This window comes from Pyrus communis, chromosome 4 (assembly GCF_041283825.1).
Source record: "Pyrus communis isolate YQ-2024b chromosome 4, ASM4128382v1, whole genome shotgun sequence".
NCBI classification, from domain to species: Eukaryota; Viridiplantae; Streptophyta; class Magnoliopsida; order Rosales; family Rosaceae; genus Pyrus; species Pyrus communis.
In genome coordinates, this window is record NC_142568.1 from 7,699,128 (window position 1) to 7,712,819 (window position 13,692).

At 37.0% G+C, this 13,692-nt stretch overlaps 1 protein-coding gene and 1 long non-coding RNA gene across 2 annotated transcripts; one reads left to right on the forward strand and one right to left on the reverse strand.

Moving 5' to 3' along the window:
* Positions 1-604: 604 nt before the first annotated feature.
* Positions 605-2,660, reverse strand: LOC148697383 (uncharacterized). The gene is made up of 2 exons (XR_015961543.1): positions 2,507-2,660; positions 605-1,338 (listed from the first exon to the last, which is right to left on the reverse strand). It is a non-coding gene; the product is annotated as an uncharacterized LOC148697383 (long non-coding RNA).
* A 7,289-nt stretch (positions 2,661-9,949) lies between these two features.
* Positions 9,950-13,399, forward strand: LOC137722715 (dimethylallyl, adenosine tRNA methylthiotransferase). The gene is made up of 8 exons (XM_068461784.2): positions 9,950-10,166; positions 10,287-10,433; positions 10,544-10,641; positions 11,490-11,562; positions 11,661-11,721; positions 11,798-11,883; positions 11,972-12,061; positions 12,929-13,399. The coding sequence occupies exons 1-8, from the start codon at positions 10,059-10,061 to the stop codon at positions 12,989-12,991; spliced, it is 726 nt and encodes a 241-aa protein (XP_068317885.1). The 5' UTR covers positions 9,950-10,058; the 3' UTR covers positions 12,992-13,399.
* Positions 13,400-13,692: the final 293 nt, after the last annotated feature.

Sequence of the window (13,692 nt, forward strand, 5' to 3'; positions counted from 1 at the left end):
GTTGTTTTTTCCTTTTTTTTCCCTTTTTTCTCTATGATTCTGAAAGTGCTTCTCCCTTTACATTGAGAATTATCAACCATGTTACACTAATTAATAATATTGTTACTTGGTCTCGTAAGTAAGGATGAACTTCCTTCTTTAGCTTGTTACTAATTTATGGGTGGTTTGTCAATCATTTCATTTTCAGGTTTTTTTTTCACTTTTTTTTAAAAATTAAAAAGATCGTTGTAGGAACATCAATGACGGTAGAAAGACCGTTAGTACTTCAAATATGTTCCATGATTGCTTTCAGCCAAAAGCATTCACGCATAGTTTCATGCAAGACTAGAATCTCAGCATGGTTCGAAGAAGTCGCAACTAATGATTGCTTGGTATACCTCCAAGAAATTGTGGTGTCATCAATGGTAAAGACGTAGCCCGTTTGAGAACGTGCCCGTGCGGGTTAGATGAATAACTTGCGTCAGCATAACCAACAAAGGGAGAATCAACCTGAGGATTGAAGGAGGCGAAGACACCCCTCCTTGCACCTTTATAGTTTCGCCCCTGGGAACGACAAGGATTGTTTACGGGAAAAATGATGAGGAATTTGCGAGAAAATTTGACTGGGTGATGGTACGGATTTGATTTTGTTGAGTTTTTCTAGGTTTTGGGGATGTAGATCGGATGCCATGAAAGACAATGAGGAGATGAAGAGATGTCTACAATAGAGGGATTTTAACTACTGGTCATTTATGACTCATTTTTAATGTAAGCTTGCTTTGATAGATTTGACCGCAAAATTAGTCTGCATAGTAGGTATACTACTTAGACTGTAACTAGCAAATACAAATTTTATTTGAGATATGAACAAAAAAAAGTTACAAAAAAGACTAAAGAAAGAAGGCACAACCAAGTTTACACAACAAAGGCCAAAGATGAAAAATGAAACAAAACTAAAACATGATATAAAATTTCTTTTTAATAGCCTCTACATTACTAGCTAAAAGGTAGCGTTTAATGACAACTAAACACGCATTTAGTTCCTCCATGTTTTACATAATCTCTTTTTATATTTGCAAATATAACTTTCAAAATCGAAACTCTCTCCAATTTCACACAAAAAATGTAAATTTGCATGGTAATTAATACAATCTAAAGCAAAATTCAAGTTACCCAACACTCCAATTCAACAACTAACAACAAAACCAATATTCCCAACAAAGAAAACAAAACACAAACAAATGAAACCCGAAATAAAAAATCTACACTTTGTAGAGAAAGATAACAACTTTACCTCCTTCCATGCATAGTAATTGAAATTTCAGCTCATGGGTTTGTTGGGTTGTGGTGGTGATTTTGCTGCAAGAGAGAGTTGGAGAAAATGGACCAAAATGTTAGTAAAATGAAGAACAAAAACCATTAATCATACAACCCAAATTCAGTTTTTCATTAGCATTTTTCCAAAAGAAGGCAATCAATTGCTGACACATGTATAAAATCAGAGTTCAAAAACTAAAAATCAAGCAAGTCGAGGAGCAGAAGCAGGTGATGGTGGATGATACAAAAGTTTTTAGAGAAGATTAAAATATATAATCTAGAAAAACAAATAATGCAGCCAATCCGAAATTAAATAAACAGAAAGAGAAAAGGAGAAAAAAAAAAAAAAACCAGACTTCAAAGTGTTCCACATGTTGTATTCAAATTGATTACGTAACAATTACATATCTAAAATTGATATCAACTCACCTAAACACTTCATTTTCTATATTCTATTGGGTTCACTTTCTTTTCATTTTTTTTTTTCATTTTTACCATACCAATATGTGCATTTTTCTCTGTCAGTATACCTTAACTTTTGAGTCCCTATATGCACCTACTTTATTACTCTTTCTATCTCTCTCTCTCTCTCTCTCTCTCTCTCTCTCTCTCTCCAGCTATCCTTTTAAATATTTTATCATAAACCATGCTCACTTTCACCCAACAACAAAAGAAATAGAGGAGAAAAGAAGACACCACATTTAATTAATTCATGATCCCTATATGCACCTACTTTATTACTCTCTCTCTCTCTCTCTCTCTCTCTCTCTCTCTCTCTCTCTCCAGCTATCCTTTTAAATAGGTTATCATAAACCATGCTCACTTTCACCTAACAACAAAAGAAATAGAGGAGAAAAAAAGACACCACATTTAATTAATTCATGATTTTGTCTAATTAGCTTTGATTGAAGTGGAAAGCATCAAAAGAAGGTCATACATTATCAGGAGATGTTCATGCATCTCAGTTCTTCAAATCATTAAAAACATCCTACTTTATTTAAATTGAAATCTAAATCAAATAAGGTAATCCAATAGCACAAAAAAAAAAAAAAAACCCACAAAATTAGAAAGGCAAAATTTAAACACAACCCCCAAACTTACAAAGCAAAATTTAAACACAATATCCATCCCTAAATTGAAAACCACCAATCCAAAAAAATTAATTAGATACACTAACAAAGCTAAAAAATATGGCCAATATTAAACTCACCTTGATGCGCCGTGGATCAGCAACCATGGTTGGAGAAGAAGAGATAATGAAGCTGCTATAAAGGTCATCGAGTATCAGGTTCTTGTTGAAAATGCTGGTGGGCCACAGTACTTTGGCAGAAGTTTTCAATTCCCATATAGATTGAAATTGACTTTGGGGATGCTGGAGATTTTCAAAGAATGCTGTAAATTTTCAATGTATGATTAATGCATCAATATTGGAGTTGCTTTATAAATAGAGCACTTCATATGCTTTCAATATAGAGAAAAACATACAGACTGAAAGAAAGAAAGATCAATAACATCATCTATTCCTCCATCTTTTATTTGCTATCTTCTTGTGCTATAGTTTCAATGTGACATTTTACATCTGCCTCGCACCTATCACTAAAAAGGTTATCTCTCTAACTTTTACATATTTATAACATGTTATCAGCATAAGTCTCTAAAATATAATCATTCTCTCATTTCTCTTCACCGAACGAAAGAAATAAAAAATGTTTCCTCTAAGGTTTTTACTATTCATCTTCTTCCTCTGCCTCAACTGCGCGGTATACCCTCACGACGAATTGTTTGCTCCATGCCTGCTTATAGTTCTCAACCTAACAGTTACATATATCTTTGATTTCTTGTTTGGTGTAAATATTGATTACTAACCCAATATTTATTTATGTTAATTTTACTGCAATCCAAGATGGTGCGGTATAATCGCCCATCTTGAACTGCAAATTTATTCTTACTGCGATCTAAGATGGTGCGGTATCATCGCCTATCTTAGACTGCAGAACTAATTTTACTACAAATTTTAGGTAGAGTGGTATAATCGCCCACCCTACCCTGCATATTTAAATTTGCTTGCTGTTTAATTTCATTGCAATTTTAGGTGGTACGATATAATCGCCCACCCTGCTCTGCATATTTAAATTTTCCTGCTACTTGAGTAGTTCAGAATAATCGCCCATTCTATGTTACATTATTTCAATGAGAATGGTGCGGTACAATCCCCTCTTCATTCACCTTGAAAATCTCGAGCCAGAAGTTTCGAGCGCTTATCATTTTGGCCTGTAGATCAAAATGAAAAATTTGTAAGAGCTAGAAGTTCTAACACTATATTCCTCCAAGAATACATATTATTGCAAGTTCTTACATATCTCATTTTCTTTCAGCAAAGAAAATGGCGAACTTGGCGAAACTTGATTATGCTGCCCTGAACATTACCGAGAAAAATTACCTTACTTGGGTACTAGATACCAAGATCCATCTAAAAGTAGGGAATCTTAGAGATACCATCACGGAAGAGAACAACTCATCCTCTTAAGATCGGGTGAAGGCCATGATCTTTATTCGTCGCCATCTTGATGAGGCACTAAAGAGTGAGTACTTAACGGTTGAAGATTCGTTAGCTCTCTAGAAAGCCTTAAGAAACAGATACAATCACCAGACAACGATGATTCTTCCAAGAGCTCATTATGAGTGGACTCACCTAAGGATCCAGGATTTCAAGTCAGTGGCTGAGTACAATTCTGCGTTGTTCAGAATTAGATGAAGCTCTGTGGGGATACCATTACTGAGGAAGATATGCTGGAAAAAACTTTTAGCACATTTCATGCCTCTAACGTGCTCCTCCAGCAGCAGTATAAAGCACGAGGCTACACTGAATACAACCAGCTGATATCTGTGCTCCTGGTAGCTGAACAAAACAATGAGCTCCTGATGAAAAAACCATAATTCCCGACTTACTGGATCTGCACCATTCCCAAAAGTGAATGATGCTTCCCTCGAAGTGAACGCCACATCCTCTGGTGGTGATAATCATAAATAAGGACGTGGCCACAAACGAGGTTAGTGGAACAAGAAAGGCAAAAATCATGGAGTTCAGTTTCACAACCAGGTTCCGAGGCATAATTTAGGCCTGAGCTTCAAAAATGTGAATCGTCACAAAGGCAAAGCTCATATGAACAATGCTCCCAGGAACTCTAATGGAGCCTGCCATAAGTGTGGTGGTGATGGGCATTTGGCGTGTACTTGTCGTACCCCAAAACATCTGGTGCATCTGTATCAAGCCTCCCTCAAAGAGAAGGGTGTCGAGACTAATTTCCTCAACCAGGCTAGACCAATGGATATACCTGATCCAATATGCAACTTATCAGGACAGTTGAACACAACCTACCTAAATGTTTCAGACTTTATTGTGGAAAGGGGAAATGAAGTATACCGGTCCGATTGAATCATTGATGTTTGATGTACTTTTATTATGCTGAACTTGTAGTTTAAAAGCATTTTAGATTCAATAAAAGTGGCATGTAAATTTCTTGTTATAACTTGCTTTTAACTATAATTCTTTTACTTAGAGAGCATGGATAAAAACTATGGTCATTATCAAAACATGAGAAATGGCAAAGATATTTGTCTTGCAGACTGCACAACAACGCATACAATACTTCGAGATTAAAAGTATTTCTCAAGATTGATGCTTACAAAAGTAAAGGTAGCAACAATATCAGGACCTTCAGATGTAATTGAAGGTTTAGGGAAAGCTCAGATTATGTTACCAAATGGAACAATATTGTCTATACATAATGCGTTGTAGGCTACTCAATCTACTCGAAATTTGTTGAGTTTCAAGGACATACGTTTAAATGGATACCATATTGAAATGAAAAGTGCAGAAAATGTGGAATATCTATGCATTACCTCCAATGATACCCAAAAGTGTATATTGGAGAAGTTGCATGGTTTGTTGAGTGGATTGTATTATACATACATAAAGACAGTTGAATCATATACTGTCATGAACTAGAAGTTCATTGATTCAAAAGTTTACATGCTTTGGCATGACCGTCTGGGTCATCTAGGATCTACTATGATGCGTAGGATCATTACCAACTCTAATGGATATCCATTAGTAGACACATTGCTATCTCAAATGATAACCCGTGCAAGGCTTGTTCTCAAGGGAAATTGGTAATTAGACCATCACAACTAAAAGTTGATGTTGAATCCCCATCATTTCTGCAAAAAATTCAAGAGGATATTTATGGACCTATTCAACCATCATGTGGACCATTCCGATATTTGATGGTTTTGGTTGATGCATCTACCCGATGGTCACATGTTTGTCTCTTGTCTACTCGGAATGCAGCTTTTGCGAGACTTCTTGCTCAGATAATTAAGTTATGAGCACAATTCCTACATTACCCCATTAAGTTAATCCGACTTGATAACGCTGGTGAATTTACGTCTCAAACCTTTGATGATTACTGCATGACATTGGGCATCGATGTTGAACACCCCGTTCCTCATGTCCATACTCAAAATGGTTTAGCAGAAGCATTGATCAAGCGGCTTCAGTTAATAGCTTGCACTCTGCTTATGAAAACCAAATTGCCAGTTTCTACATAGGGACATGTCATCTTACATGCTGCATCATTAGTTCAATTAAGACCTATAGCCAACCATCAATACACATCAGTACAACTCGTGTTTGGACATCAGCCAAACATTTCATATTTACGAGTTTTTGGTTGTGCTGTTTATGTACCTATTGCACCGCCGCAACGTACTAAAATGGGACCTCAGCGTAGACTGGGAATTTACATGGGTTTTGATTCACCATCATTAAATATTTAGAACCCTTGACAGGTGATATGTTTATAACTCGTTTTGCTGATTATCACTTTGATGAGACAGTCTTCTCATTGTTAGGGGGAGAAAAGATTGTTCCAGAAGAACGGAAAGAGCTGACATGGGTTGTTCCCACCTTATCTCATTTTGATCCTCGAAGCATTCAATGTGAAAATGAAGTGAAAATGATCGTTTATCTTCAAAGTATTGCTAATCAAATGCCATATGCATTTAATGATGCGATGAAAGTGACAAAATCACATATAACAGCTGCAAATGCACCTGCAAGAATTGATGTCTCTGTTGGACAAAATAAAGTGACAGTGAATGATTCATCTAGTGCACGCCTGAATCGTGGTAGACCTCCAGGTTCAAAAGATTCAGCCCCTCGAAAAAGAAAGACGAGGGCACAATTGAATCCAAATGAGATCATTCAAGAAGAAAAAATGAATGACACATCCACAATTCATGATTCTGTACTTTCAGAAAAAGAAAATGTCCTTGATGAGACACATGTACTTAAAGAAACAGAGGTACATGAAAGTAAAGAAATCTCCATAAATTATGCATGTACAAATGAATTGTGGGATCAGAATGACATAATCATTGATGATATGTTCGCATTCGCAGTAGCCACTGAAATCATATTAAGTGATGATATTGAGCCCCGCTCTGTTGATGAATGCAAACAGAGACAGGATTGGCCTAAGTGGAAAGATGCAATCCAGGCATAATTAAATTCCTTGGAAAGGCGGAATGTTTTTGGACCAGTAGTCCAAACCCCGTCTGGTGTAAACCCTGTGGGTTACAAATGGGTATTCACAAGGAAACGCAATGAGAAAAAACGAGATTGCAAGATATAAAGCACGACTCGTTGCACAAGGCTTTTCGCAAAGACCTGGAATTGATTATGCGGAGACATACTTTCCTGTAATGGACGCAATTACGTTCCGTTATTTAATAAGTTTAGTGGTTTCAGAAAGACTTGACATGCGACTTATGGATGTCATCACCACGTATCTATATGGAGAATTAGATACTGACATATATATGAAAGTCTCAGAAGGACTTAAGTTGCCTGAAACAAGCAACAAACCACGAGGTATGCTCTTAATCAAATTAAGGCAATCATTGTATGGGCTGAAACAATATGGACGAATGTGGTATAATCGTCTCAGTGAGTATTTGATCAAAGAAGGGTATATTAACAATGTCATTTGCCCTTGTGTGTTCATTAAGAAATCCAACTCTGGATTTGTTATAGTGGTAGTATATGTTGATGATATGAATTTATTTGGAACTCCTGAAGAGCTCAATAAAACTGCTGCATATCTGAAAAGCGAATTTGAAAAGAAAGATCTTGGGAAAACAAAATATTGTCTCAACTTGCAGATCGAGTATTGTGCTAGTGGAATTTTGGTCCACCAATCAGCTTATATTGAAAAAATTCTGAAGCGATTTGGTATGAACAAGGCTTATCCACTTAGCACGCCAATGATCGTTTGTTTTTTGAACATTAAGAAAGATCCATTCCGTCCAAAAGAAGATGATGAACTGGTCCTTGGTCCAGAAGTACCATATCTGAGTGCAGTAGGTCCTTTGTTATATTTAGCACAATGTACTAGACAAGATATAGCTTTTTCAGTCAACTTGTTAACAAGGTATAGCTCTGCTCCAACAATTCGTCATTGGAAATGTGTCAAAGATGTATTGCGATACATTCGTATGACAACAGACATGGGTCTCTTCTACTCAAAGAACTCCACAAATGACCAGGTTCTTGTTGGATATGCAGATGCTGGTTTTCTCTCTGATCAGCATAAAGCCCACTCACAAACTGGATATGTGTTTAAGAATAGAGATACAACAATCTCATGGCACTCAACCAAGCAAACATTAGTTGCTACATCTTCACATCATTCAGAAATACTTGCTTTACATGAAGCAAGTCGTGAATGTTCTTGGTTAAGATCAATGATGCATCATATCCGGAATTCATGTGGTCTAACTTCGAAGATAGATAATCCAACTGCCATTCATGAAGATAATGTAGCCTATGTTACCCAAATAAAGGAATGATTCATCAAAGGCGATAAGACTAAACACATATCTCCCAAGTTTTTCAGTGCACATGAGCTTCAGAAAGCTAAAGTTATTGAAGTCAGACAAATCCGTTCTAATGAAAATCTGGCAGATTTGTTCACCAAATCTCTACCAAAATGCACGTTTCAGAAGTTAATGCAAAGTATCGGATTACGTTGACTTAACAAACAGTTACATTTAGAGAATGCAGAATTCGGAGGAGATATATATCAAGGGGAGCATCCATGATACATGCAAGTTGCACTATTTTTCCTTCGATTAGGATTTTTCCCACTGGGTTTTTCCTATCAAAGTTTTATTGAGGCAACATAAGCATATTTAACAATATATCAACAATCCAGGAAAAGTTGTACTATTTTTCCTTCGCTATGATTTTTTCCCACTGAGTTTTTCCAAGCAACGTTTTAACGAGGCAACTGATGCTGATATGTGGGCATCCAATGGGGAGTGTTGAAAATGCTGGTGGGTAGTGAATGCCCACAGTACTTTGGCAGAAGTTTTTCAATTCCCATACAGATTGAAATTGACTTTGGGGATGCAGGAGATCATATTTTCAAATGATGCTGTAAATTTTCAATATATGATTAATGCATCAGTATTGGAGTTGCTCTATAAATAGAGCACTCCGTATGCTTTCAATACAGAGAAAAACATACAGACTGAAAGAAAGAAAGATCAATAACATCATCTATTCCTCTGTCTTTTATTTGTTATCCTCTTGTGCTATAGTTTCAGTGTGACATTTTACATTTGCCTTGCACCTATCACTAAAAAGGTTATCTCTCTAACTTGTACATATTTATAACAGTTCTGAGTGGGAGGTGAAATAAAAAAAAGGAAATTTCAATCCATTTGTTAATCTAAAATCATAAAACCCCATATTTAAACAAAACAAATCCCCCAAGATGTAAGACTTGAAAAACTTAGCAGGAAACCCTAGCTTTTTTAGGCAAAAAAATCCTTCAAATCCAAACCCAAAACAAATATGCTGGAGAACCAAAACAATTATGCTGGAGAACTCACCAGGAAACCAAAGGTTTCTGCAGGATTGACGATTTCTTGAAAACCAAGCTTTTCTATGTTTAAACTTTCTTCCCAAAGGCAACATATCTAACATTCTTGGAAAGAAAATTCGATCACGAATTGAAAAAAAAAAAAAAAAGTGAGAGAGAGAGAGACGAACCTTCATACGGAGGCTAGCGATCCGAAGCTCGAGAAAGATCGAGAAATCTGTGGAAGCAAATGGAAGAGCCCTGATTTTTCATCTTTCTTCCGTTCTAGGATGAGAGAAACGGAAAGAGAAGAAAGGAAGAGGAAAGTGAAAAGGGGAAGATGCTGGAACCACACAACAACCACGGAAAGAAAAATGAGAGAGGGGCAAAATCACCAATTCACCGTACAACCCCACTAAATCTGAAAAAGCATGAAGAGAATGAGGGACAAAACCAGGCGGGCAGTATTAATGAAGAGTAGTCATCGGCGGGGTTTTAGTATATATAAATTTGCAAATAAAGGAGGAATGACAAAAAATGTCCATTTATAGTTTTCCAAGTTAAGAGTGGGTTTGCAGCTAAAGTGAGACCCAAATCCCAAAATCAAAGCTCCCAAACCCAAAACTCAAATTGAAGCCCAAGAATATCAATTGGGCCCGCAAGAGGGCTGCTCATTGTTGCTGTTTGCACCTTTTAGTCGCTTGAGAAAGAGTTCGGACATGGGTTGTGTTTCCCGCCCCGAACTTCTTTCTATTTATCTTTCTCTGCCACCCCAAAAGGGATAACAAATACGCACAGCAAAAACCAGAGGCTGAGCAGAGCGCTTCAAAAACAATGGCTGCTCTAACTCTAAGCATTGGCATCGCCACCACCAGCTCTGCTCTACTTAAAAGGCCGACGCCGCGTCGTTCGAGGACCGCAAGAATTTCGTGCATTGGATGGGTACCCCTCAAACTCTGCTTCCCCAAAACTTCGTAGCAAATCCAAAGAATAACATTTTTCTTTTATTTACTCAAATTTTGAAATGTTTTGGAATTTGATTTGTTGTTTAATCTAAGGAAGGACCCGGAGGGTGTATTGGGACCACCGCAGACGGGCCATTTGGCTCGGATAGAGTTCAAGAGGCGGTTGGAAAAAGACGCCGATGCTCGAGAAGAATTCGAACGCCAAGTCATTGAAGAGAAAGAGCGGCGTCGAACTGTTAGAGAAGTAAATTGACAATTGGGTTTTGAATTTTCCCGAACTGGGTCTTTTGTTGTAACACTTGTTAAATAATTAGTTTTTGGGTTTGATTGTTTTGTGTTTCTGTTTGTTTGAAGTCCCGGGTTGTGCCAGATACGGCGGAGGAGTTGATAGAGTACTTTCTCAACACTGAAGCTCGGGAGATTGAGTTCGAGATTTCGAGGTTGAGGCCAAGGTTGGTGATTTAAACCCATTTCTGTGTGAAGACTGATTAGAAAGCAAACAAGTAGGAATGCACGCCAATTGTTTGAGGAGATGCTTCAATGAATAAAAAGTTTGATAGCAGCTCACTTTTTTGTGCGTGTATGCATGGCTCTATGGCCTATGAAATAGTATAGTGGGGGGAGGAAGAAGGGGGGGGGGGGGAGGTGGAGATTTTCTACTTTTCAATGTGGGATTTTGGGATCCTCACACTCCATTCTTCCGTGTATGACATCCTCGTTTCCTCATCCCATCTGACGCTGACCTGAGTAGCCCTTTCCACCCTTTCGAGGCGGCTTTCACTATACTATTGTAATACCTATGTTTTTAAGTTTTTTAAAATCCTTCAATAAGTTGCCCCATCAGTGGACTCTCGCCCAGATGTGTGGTAAAACCAGGTTTTGATACCAATTGGAAACGAAGGTGGCCAAGAGCTCATATAGACGGATAGACCTCATAGAACGAACTGTTAACATTGATATATCACATGAAGTTTAGGGTTTTCAATTGTATGTGATATACTTTCCAGTTAGTTGCCAACTTACAACGATTAGAAAGCCACTTCATTTGAGCAATACAGTTATCAATGTGCCTAACATTTACTTTTTATTGTTTTGTTACTTGTTTACTTTTGCACATTTGATTTTTTTTCCCCTAGTTAAATTAACTTAAAGTGGCACTAGTGCTTCCCATTTACTCTTTCTTGCACTCCAATTTATCTCTTCTGTATTATTTACGTATATTATAAATATTTTTTTGAAAAGTTTCTCCACAAACTAGCCTCGTTTCCCCAATTTTTCCCCTTGCATATGTTATATGCAGATTGGACAAGGTGTTTTTCTCACACCTACAATATGAGCTAGGTCAGCTTCGGTTTGCTGTTTCAAAAACTCAGGTTCCTGCCTGAATCTATAAATTTGGGTTAATTTCTGAAACTATACATTCAGCTTCCTCACCGAAACTATGCGTTCGGTATTCTGATGGTTTTTTCAGGATATAGAAGATAGATTGATTGAGCTGGAAGCATTGCAGAAGGCCCTGCAGGAAGGGACAGGTCTGTTAAGAGTTCACTTTTGATAAAGACTTGGTGTTCTTGCCTGCTTACTGAAGTGCTCCATTTTCTGTTACAGAAGCATATGACAAACTGCAAACCGACCTCATTAAAGCAAAGCTAAGTCTGACCAAAGTCCTGTCTTCAAAGGATGTAAAATCAACTGTATGTGCTGCCCTTTTAACTCATTGAGCGTTTAGTTTAACAATTAAGTATTTTGTATTGCTCAACTAAATAAATCTTGACAATGCAGTTACTAGAGATGGTTGAACACAATGAGCTGAATAGATCCTTCTTGACTCTTCTTGATGAAAACATAGCAAATGCGCACAAGGGTAACCAGGTAAATCGCCTTGGGAAAGCCTCTTTCATATTGCACGAGATAATTCATTTCATCCTTTGTTTGTATTTCTGGTTTTTTTTGCAGAGAATAAACCATACCGTAGTCAACTTTAACATGCTATGCAACAGATTTTTTTATCACCAGAAAACTAAAAAGTAGATGTTGTGATTTAGGTTAAAGATATTATGAACGCAGTAAAAAATGCAAGGAAGTACGTTCTCTTAATTGTGTACTCAACTTAAAAAGTGCAACTTAGTTCCTTCTGTCACCGCACTGCCCATTGATGAACACAAAGCTTAGTCTCGTACGATGGAAAAAAACTGCCTGGATCTTAACCTAGTATGCAGAAATTAGAAAAAGCTCTGTTTTGTCAGACTATTTCGGGTTACTTGCTTTAGTTGGTATTTGAAAGAGCACATATAGAGCCACTTAGCACTACGGTCTATTGGTATTCCTCTTCACTTGTAAGTGAGAAGTCTTAGGTTCGATCTCATGGATGACGAGTTCAAAACCAATTTATTCCTTCCACCCCTTAGTGTAAATATATCATTGTATCAGAAAAGAAAAGAGCACCTATAGATAGAATTAGATGAGTAGTAAAGCTGGAAGAGATTTTGGTTGTAGAACTCGAATCGATGGTAATTATATTTAGGTCACTTCATTTTCAGTGGATGTAATGATCTTCTTTAGATCTAAGTAAAGCAGTAACCCAACAACTTATCTTGTATACCGACTCCTTAAATTAAAGAGTTCTTGAAACAGACATGTAAAACACACAAAAAGTGACCTTTAAATCTAATTCAGTAATTGCATCCGTGGTGAACAAAACTCCAATGATCTATATCAATGTTAATTTATGACTTGCAGAAGCAAGCAGCAGAGTTCATGGAAAAGGTTCGTGGGGCTGTTCTCAAGTACATCACAGCTTAGTTCTGCGATGGCAAATAATAAGTGCTGGATTAGTCTTTAGATGGAGGTTCAGTAACACTTTTGTACCACTACATGCTTTGACAGGCAATAATATATGTAGCGTGACATCCTACATCTTTCTACTATTGCGAGAAAATCATAGAATTCATCTTCGTCACCAAAAGTATTAAGTGATAGTTACAGGAAATTTGTTTCACATGAATGGAAACAAATAGCTGTCAATATGTGGTAGGATGACACTGATTTATGCAACGTCGTAGTCTATTGATACGCATTCTAGTAAATTAATATGCATTCTAGTAAACAATGGTTATGGAGTCGATTCATTAATTTTCTTGTTCATCAATCGAAACATTGTTCGAGAGACATGATTCTATTTTATCATCCAATCTATCACCGTTCATGTTTTTTCTTTTCCTTGTAAATGAATATATCACTGAGCACATAGATTCATAGAAATGAGAAGCTAACAGTGTATTTCCTTGAAAGCACTTAAGAAGCAGTGATCCGAGAAAGTGGTTACTGATTTGGAAAGCACTTATTGACAAGCATAAAGTAAAATGCAGTAGAATTCAGAAACAGGAGCTTCTGCTTTTTTTACAATCACATGTATGCCAGGTAATATATCAGAGAGATGCTCAACACAAATCTAGCCACAGGAATTTGTTTTGCCAAAATTTAAGCGCGAAATAGAATATGTT

Excerpts from the sequence above, each read along its gene's own strand:
- LOC137722715 (XM_068461784.2), top strand. The coding sequence starts at position 10,059 with ATGGCTGCTCTAACTCTAAGCATTGGCATCGCCACCACCAGCTCTGCT. Across the intron at positions 10,434-10,543 it reads GGCGTCGAACTGTTAGAGAA|TCCCGGGTTGTGCCAGATAC; the intron begins GTAAATTGACAA and ends GTTTGTTTGAAG. Across the intron at positions 12,062-12,928 it reads ATGCGCACAAGGGTAACCAG|AAGCAAGCAGCAGAGTTCAT; the intron begins GTAAATCGCCTT and ends TATGACTTGCAG.